At 38.8% G+C, this 9,121-nt stretch overlaps 1 protein-coding gene across 1 annotated transcript in view; it reads left to right on the top strand.

Annotated features, from left to right (window-relative positions):
* The first annotated feature begins 7,722 nt into the window (after nt 1-7,722).
* The window catches only part of man2b1 (mannosidase, alpha, class 2B, member 1), a 20,986-nt gene continuing 19,587 nt past the window's right edge, over nt 7,723-9,121 (top strand). Inside the window, exons 1-2 of the mRNA XM_037689783.1 lie at nt 7,723-7,842; nt 8,215-8,317. Coding sequence (XP_037545711.1) covers nt 7,732-7,842; nt 8,215-8,317 — 214 coding nt within the window. The 5' untranslated portion in view covers nt 7,723-7,731. The remainder of the gene's footprint in view (nt 7,843-8,214; nt 8,318-9,121) is intronic.

The raw sequence follows: 9,121 nt of genomic DNA, 5'->3' as shown, positions 1-9,121 counted from the left end.
CACCCCAACATGGAGTAAAAAGGGGAACTGGAAATACCTTCCATCTGTCTGTCTTGTGAACATGATAACTTGAGATACAAGTCAGGTTCGTGACTGCATCTAAGCACAAGAAAGCCCCTGTCAAAAATTGGGTTGCCATGTCAAACCAAGATTGTTGCTGCTTTATATGTATGTATGTAAATTTTGTGAGCTGGATATCTTGAAAAATAAGCAACGTGCTGACTTTCATTTTGGTGTGTGGCTCCATTTAGGCATAAGAAAGGTCACTATCAAAAATTGGGTTGCCACATCAAATCCAAGATGGCCACCACCTTATATACAGTATATGTAAACTGGCCACCTCAATAATTTGAGTAAACTATACTTTCTAGTTTTTATATTGCTTAAAAGTATAGTTTCATCAAATGACTGGGGTGGCCGAAGATTAATCTAAGATGGTCAAGGCCACCCCCTTGCAATGGCCCTTCCATTTCTCCTGGTAGTGCATAAATTACTCCTTCGGCTTGCCAGGATCTGTCAGTCTACACCTCCACAGACAAGAAGAAAAAAAAAACACCTCTGTTTTTCTACACAGTGTAACTCCCACACACTTCAATATCTTTCACCAAAAACATTAAGCCTCACGTGCATTCCTTGTTCAGATCCAGTCCAGAAAAATGCTCATCTTAAATTAGTGACGGGGACATCTCAATGAGGTTGTTCTTTCTGCAGATCAGTTCAAACAATAAAAATGTCTTTAAAAAAAACAACAACCTAATGTCATATTTAATCAGGTAATGGAGATTTGATTTGGTTTTATGTTTTAAAAGCGAGAACTGATCTGGTTTTAAATGTGAGGAGGGTGCATGTCAGCTAAACTTTTAACAGCCAGAGTCCCACTGTGAACTCTCGACTGCAGCTTCTCTCAGGAAACGACAATCCACCTGAAACTTTCATTATTATGCAGCTTTCCAGTGACCTCACCTTCACTCCCAGCAGATCCTGACTATAGACCATAGCTGTGCCTAATTTGGAAACATTTTGTTCAGGATTTTCTTAAAAGTGCTTTTTATTTCAGGGGATTATGATCAATGTGACTGACGGTGTAAGGCTTTTAAAGTTTAACTTTAAAGAATGGACAAAATCAAAACATTATCCCAAAGACGAGTCACAAAGTAGATTCTTATCAGACAAGATGGCACACGACACAATTATTTGCTTAAACGGCATATTATTTATTGTTTTAACATGATTAAGTGACTTCTTTGTTTGGATCTGTAAAGTTTCTACAAACCGGATTCTAAAAAAGTTGGGACACTAAACAAATTGTGAATAAAATCTGGATGCAATGATGTGGAGGTGCCAACATCTAATATTTTATTCAGAATAGAACATAAATTACAGATCAAAAGTTTTAAACTGAGAGAATGTATCATTTTAAGGGAAAAATCTGTTGTTTCCAAATTTCATGGCATCAACAAATCCCAAAAAAGTTGGGACAAGTTCATTTTTACCACTGTGTGGCATCCCCCCTTCTTCTTACAACACTCAACAGACGTCTGGGGACAGAGGAGACCAGTTTCTCAAGTTTAGAAATAGGAATGCTCTCCCATTCATGTCTAATACAGACCTCTTAACTGTTCAATCGTCTTGGGCCTTCTTTGTCGCACCTTCCTCTTTATGATGCACCAAATGTTCTCTATAAGTGAAAGATCTGGACTGCAGGCTGGTCATTTCAGTACCCGGATCTTTCTCCTACGTAGCCATGATGTTGTGATTGCTGCAGAATGTGGTCTGGCATTATCGTGTTGAAAAATGCAGGGTCTTCCCTGAAAGAGATGACGTCTAGATGGGAGCATATGTTGTTCTAGAACCTGAACGTAGTTCTCTGCATTAATGGTGCCTTTCCAGACATGCAAGCTGCCCATGCCACAAGCGCTCATGCAACCCCATACCATCAGTGATGCAGGCTTCTGAACAGAGCGTTGATAACAACTTGGGCTATCCTTGTCCTCTCTGGTTCGGATGACATGGCGTCCCAGTGTTCCATAAAGAACTTCATATCCTGACTCATCTGACCACAGAACAGTCTTCCATTTTGCCACACTCCATTTTAAATGACCCCTGGTCCAGTGCAAACGTCTGAGCTTGTGGAGCTTGTTTAGAAATAGCTTCCTCTTTGCACTGTAGAGTTTCAGCTGGCAACGGCTGATGGCACGGTGGATTGTGCTCACTGACAATGCTTTCTGGAAGTATTCCTGAGCCCATTCTGTTATTTCCTTGACAGTGGCATTCCTGTTTGAGGTGCAGTGACGTTTAAGGGCCCGGAGATCACGAGCATCCAGTAGAGTTTTACGGCCTTGACCCTTACGCACAGCGATTGTTCCAGATTCTCTGAATCTTTTGATGATGTTATGCACGGTTGATGATGATAACTTAAAAGTCTTTGCTATTTTACGCTGGGTAACACCATTCTGGTATTGCTGCACTATCTTTCTGCGCAACAATGGCGGAATTGGTGATCTTCTTACCATCTTGGCTACTGAGAGACACTGACACTCTGAGAAGCTCTTTTTATATCCAATCATGTTGTCAATTGACCTAATTAGTGTTAATTGGTCTTCCAGCTGTTCGTTATATGCTCAATTTCCTTTTTCCAGCCACTTATTGCTACTTGTCCCAACTTTTTTGGGATTTGTTGACACTGTGAAATTTTGAATCAACATATTTTTCCTTTAAAATGTTACATTTACTCAGATTAAACTTTTGATCTGTCATCTATGTTATATTACGAATAAAATATTGACATTTGCCATCTCCACATCATTGCATTCAGTTTTTATTCACAATTTGTTTAGTGTCCCAACTTTTTTGGAATCCGGTTTGTATCATGGCATCATTTTGATAACTTTCCAACACACCGTTGCCTCCATAACTGTTTTCTGTGTCACTGAAAAATATGCTTGAATGTTTTTGTTTAGTTTATATATATATATATATATATATATATATATATATATATATATATATATATATATATATATATATATATATATATATATATATATATATATATATATATATATCACCAGAATTATTTCTCTCCACAGTGATCTGTTTGACAAATGTCATTGTTCAATACGTATGTGAATAGATATTAGATGTGTATGAGTACAAAGTACACTCACAGCTGTCTAATATGTATAAATATCACTGAATTACTTGCATTATATCTTTGTGGGAGTTTAAATCATTATTTAAAAAAAATTTAAATAATAATTTAAGATCGAACATTGTTTGACAATCTGCACATCACCACCTGTCAGGCCGGAGCTTTAGAGTAAAATCATCTTGTGTTGAGAAATGAAGGCGTTTTGGTCAAATCTTAAACAAATTTCACAATCCCATGATGTCACTCTAAAAGTATGGGTTGGAAATAACTGCTACTATCACAACAAATTTTTAGCAAAATTGAATGAATTATAGTTTTTTTTCGTGTTATCTAAGGTCAGTTGCTGTGGCAGCCATCTTGAATTGAGTTAACTCCATAAGTTAATCAACTACAGAGATGTAGTGCATCCACATTTTATTATGTTACAGTCTTATTCCAAATTGTATTAAATTAATATCTTTCCTCAAAATTCTACACACAATACCCCATTATGACAATGTGAATTTTTTGGATATTTTTGCTAATTTATTAAAAATATAAAACTAAGAAATCACATTTACTTATTTATTCACAGCCTTTGCCGTGAAGCTTCAATCTGAGCTCAGATGCCGTTTCCACTGATCACCCTTGAGATGTTTCTACAACTTAAATGGAGTCCACCTGTGGTCAATTCAGATGAATGGACTTGATTTTTGGAAAGGCGCACACCCGGTTGGCATGTCAGAGTGCAAACACCGGGCGTGAAGTCAAAGGAATTGTCTGTAGACCTCTGAGACAGGATTGTGTTGAAGCACAAATCTGGTGAAGGATACAGAAACGTTTCTGCTGCTTTCAAGGTCCCAATAAGCCCAGTGGCCTCCATCATTCATATATGGAAGAAGTTTGGAACCACCAGGACTCTTCTTGGAGCTGGTCGTCTAAACTGAGCAACCGGTGGAGAAGAGTCTTAGGGAGTTGAGCAAGAACCTGATGGTCGCTCTGTCCGAGCTCCAGCGGTTCCTCTGTGGAGACAGAACCTTCCAGAAGGACAATCATCTCCGCAATAATCCACCAATCAGGCTGTATGGTAGAGTGACCAGACAGAAGCCACTCCTTAATAAAAGGCACCTGAAGAACTCTCAGACCATGAGAAACAAAATGTTCTGGTCTGATGAGGCAAAGATTGAACCCTTTGGTGTGAATGCCAGGTGTCATGTTTGGAGGAAACCATCTCATCACCAGGCCAATACCATACATACAGTGAAGCATGGTGGTGGCAGCATCATGCTATGGGGATGTTTTTTTCAACAGAGGAACTGGCAGACTTGTCAGGATAGAGGGAAAGATGAACGCAACAATGTGCAGAGACATCCTGGATGAAAACCTGCTCCAGAGCGCTCTTGACCTCAAACTGGGGCGGCGGTTCATTTTTCAGGAGGACAACAACCCAAAGCACATGGCCAAGATCTCAGAGTGGCTTCAGGACCAGTCTGGGAAGGTCCTGGAGGGGCAAAGCCAGAGTCCAGACATGAATCTGATTGAACATCTCTGGAGAGATCTGAAAATGGCTGCACACACGTCTCCCATCCAACCTGATGGAGCTTGAGAAGTACTGCAAAGAAGAATGGGACAATCTGTGTAAAGACAGGTGTGCTCAGCTTGTGGCATCATATTCAAAAAGACTTGAGGCTGTGAAAGGTGGATCAACCAAGTATTAATAAAAGGTGAATAATTACGTAAATGTGATTTCTTAGTTTTCTATTTTCAATAAATTTGCAAAAATCTCAAATCTTTGTTTCACATTGTCATAACGGGGTATTGTGTGCAAAATTTTGAGGAAAGACATATTAATATAATTTGGAATAATGTTGAAACAAAAAGTGGAAAAAGTGAAGCGCTGTGAATACTTTCTAATGATTTCTAAAAGTTTTATTCAAATCCGTCTCATGGTTCATGAGCTATTTGTCTAACAGACACAAAGAGTTGGCTCCAAATAATTAATTAAAAAAACATCTATCAAATGCATCACGTGTTGGAGGTCATTCGCAGATATGCCACATCAAATTTGATCTCATAAGTAAATATGAGTTGGGTTTCATGTGGTTCATTAAATATTTTGCTAACAGACAGACGTGGACATAAACCTGGGGCAAAAAGTTAAACTGAACAAGAAAAGTAAGAAGAACTAATCGAGGCATTTTGAAGGAGACGGTTCTCTAGTCAGAAAACAAAGCAACACTGAATTAAAACTACTTTAATGCTCAATAATCCAGGTTAAAAAATCCAACAAAGTTAAATTAGGTCATCTGGATGGTTTCTTTTTTTGTTGAGTTGTTTTGTCCTTAATCCAAAGGACTTCATCAGTCCCAGGAGCCCCAACAAACTCAGTCACACAAGCAGCACACTCCCATAGTGGACCAACCAGTTTGCTGGTGATAAAATGGTTTTTGTGGCCCTCCCTCTCCCCCGTCGACTCCTGTGAGGCAGCCATAGTCAAAATGGTTCAAAACATCAAAGTTCATGCTCAATAATCCAGGTAAAACAATCTTAACAAAGTTAAATCTGGTTTCTTTTTTTGTTGAGACATTTCATCCTTCATCCGAAGGACTTCATCAGTCCGGAGAGCCACAACAAACTTAGCCCCGCAAGTAGCACACTCGCATTGTGGGCCAACTCATTTACTGATGAAGTCACTTGGATTAAGGTCAAAATATTAAAAAAAAAAAAAATGTCCAGATGATCTAACTTAACTTCTGTTATCACCAGAAAATTGGTTGGTCCACTATGGGAGTGTGCTGCTTGTGGGACTGAGTGTGTTGGGGCTCCTCGGACTGATGAAGTCCATTGGATGAAGGATGAAACATCTCGTCAAAAAAAGAAACCAGATCCAGATGACCTGACTGAACTTTGTTGTAATTTTGACATCAGTCATTTCAGTAAATATGACTCTCTTGTATTCATAATGCAGCGGGTTTATAAAGTCTTTAAGTGAATATGCTCTTTTGGTTTATTAATGAGTGATGTCCATTACGTTGAGCAGCTTGTTCTTCTTCCTTTTAGCCTTTTGAAACACGAGTCAGTCTTCAACACAAAGACATTTCTCTTTATCAGTTGAGTATTTATTATTCAATCAAGGGCTCTGATCCTGCTGCGTCAGCAGAAAGCTATCGAGCATATCCCGCCTCTGCCAGAAATTCAACGTGTTTCTGTAAACTCAAATAAAGAAAGATAAGCAGTACAGTCTGATTTGTTCTCGTTTGTCTCGATGTTGTTCCCGTCTGTTGTCCAGGTAATCATCCAGGTATCTGTTTCCCACAGTTATCTACTAGACAGTGGCTAGAGCTGTCGCCTCACAGCGAGAAGATGTCCGTTTTAGATCTTGTTGGTGTTTCTGTGAAATTTGAGTTGCATTGATTGTCAAATTGTTGAGATTACAAGTCTTTGATGTGTTCCTGAGCTTCTGACCAATCTCTCACACAAACAGCATTTCAGTCGTACAGACTGTGTCCTGATTTTCATTCGGTCACCATTCCAAACATTTGCAGAGGTATCTGCACTTTTTTTTAAGCACCTAAGGAATCGGAGACCATTCTCCTGATTGTGCTGTCTGCTTGCCCAGATTAGGCTGCTAAGAACATTTATGACATCTTTGAGGCAGAACTTCAGGGAAATAAGCAAATTGCAAATAATTCTGTTTGGTTACTTAGCTGGCCCAAAAAAAAGGGGGTTTCCAGGTCTTTCATAATATAGAAAAACAAAATTCTCACTATTACTTTTTTATTTTGTGTATATCTATATAAGACACAAGCAACCATGCTTTAAGTCCAATCAGACAGATCAACAACTAGTGAGAGGAATAAAAGAGACTTTGCTTGCATGCTTTTATGGTGCACATCAGGAGAAGGTATAAAGTATAAAGCAGTCTGCCAGAACAACACGAGGTCTCAAATTTGTTTGGTTCAAAAACAACCAGAGTCCAACTTAATGATGAATTACCTCACAAAGTTGTGCAAACTGGTTTTCATTACTCTGACAAAGGCCTCATAGGATTTTAGAGGACATCACTGCCACTCAATAAAACAAATTTAGTCTGTGATGGAGCCAGAGATGTGCAGCATGATTGGATCAGTTTGATAAATCTGAAGACTTTAGTCATGCCATCAAGTCAGCACATAGCAGAACCTCAAAAGTCAAATATAATCCATCCAATGTCCAAAGCAAAAAATAGAGAAAAATGGGTAAAATCTATTAGGAAATTTCAACTAAAATGTAATGGACGTAATAATGTGTAATAAACAAAAATATGTATTCAATAATTCCTCAGTTAAGAATATTCTGTCCTCTCTATGACTCTGTAAAATGTTAAATAATTTGGTTTTAATTTCATTTTAAAAAGCCGACCAACAAAAAATGTCATCCTGAGAAAAACATGTTTTAAAACCGAACAGAGTGACTCATCTTCTTGTGTTAATGCTTTGCTGCGGTGTATTCTGAACCTGACAGTCACAGCTCAGGGCAAAATATGAAAATGCAGTCATACTTTGATCACGTGGTTCTGTTTTTATAAACGGTTGTCACATGACGTTGTGTCAGTTTGCAACATGGCGGCCAGCTCCCGGCTGTTGCTGATCCCTCTGTTGCTTTTCTTCAGCGGGGTTTTTAGTTTTCCTCTCGACCAGAAGAAAACAGACACAACCACCTGCGGATACCAGGTGAGCTGCCATTTTGTGTTTTAACGTTTGTTTAACCTCCCAGCTGTTAGCTTAAGGTGCTAATTTCAGTTTCCTCTGCTGTCAGTTTGCAAGGAAATACTTTTACTGACAGTAAAACCGAAAGCCGGGGTTTTTCCTCCCTCATTACTCAGTTCAGTTTTACTAACAGTTCTGGTTGTTAAACTGTTTGACACGAAGGGTCCTCCGATCGGATGGTTGTGGGTTCGATCCCCAGTCCCTGCAGCGTGCAATAAGTAGAAATAGAAAGAAGTGCTGAATGTTTGTATGTGTGCTTGTATTAATGGGTGAATTAACCTTCTATAGATAAAATAGACACATTTTAATTCATAAAATGTGTTCGTGTCCTTGCAGTCATGTCATTCCACCAAAGCCGACATGCTGAATGTTCACCTGGTTCCTCACACACATGATGATGTCGGCTGGCTCAAGACTGTGGACCAGTACTTCTACGGAGGTCCGTCCTCTTCACTCACTGAATTTACTTTTACTTCTTGATCAGTTCTGTGCTTCTAATTTTCTCTCATTCTCTCAAAAAGAGTGAGCTTGTTGCATTTAGCTTTAAACGTAGAAATGTCATTTTGTCAAAACTAAATCTGACATTTGACCACGTTCTTAATACTCTACAGACTAATTTATACCCTATATGAATGATTCATATTCTATATGACTGATCCATACCCTATATGACTGATCCGTACCCTGTATGACTGATACGTACCCTGTATGACTGATCAGTACCCTGTATGACTGATCAGTACCCTGTATGACTGATCCGTACCCTGTATGACTGATACGTACCCTGTATGACTGATACGTACCCTGTATGACTGATCAGTACCCTGTATGACTGATCAGTACCCTGTATGACTGAGCCGTACCCTGTATGACTGAGCCGTACCCTGTATGACTGATCCGTACCCTGTATGACTGATACGTACCCTGTATGACTGATTCGTACCTGTATGACTGATTTGTACCCTATATTTAATAATTCACCTTATAATCTAGCTGGTTTTTGTTACTTTTTTTGCCATCATATTTGTAAAAAAAAAATATATATATATATATCTATATATGTATGTCTTTTTTGAGGCTGTCTATTGTTGTCATCATTCTTTGTTAAGATCAGGTCTCTCTTCTAAATGAGTCCTCGAGGCTCAATGGGATTTACCTGGCTGAATAAAGGCTGAATGAATATGACTGATTGATTCATACCCTGTATGACTGATTCATACCCTGTATGACTGATTCATACCCT

This window comes from Nematolebias whitei, chromosome 16 (genome assembly GCF_014905685.2).
Source record: "Nematolebias whitei isolate Nwh7 chromosome 16, NemWhi1, whole genome shotgun sequence".
NCBI classification, from domain to species: Eukaryota; Metazoa; Chordata; class Actinopteri; order Cyprinodontiformes; family Rivulidae; genus Nematolebias; species Nematolebias whitei.
This window is presented reverse-complemented; position numbering and strand designations above follow the sequence as displayed.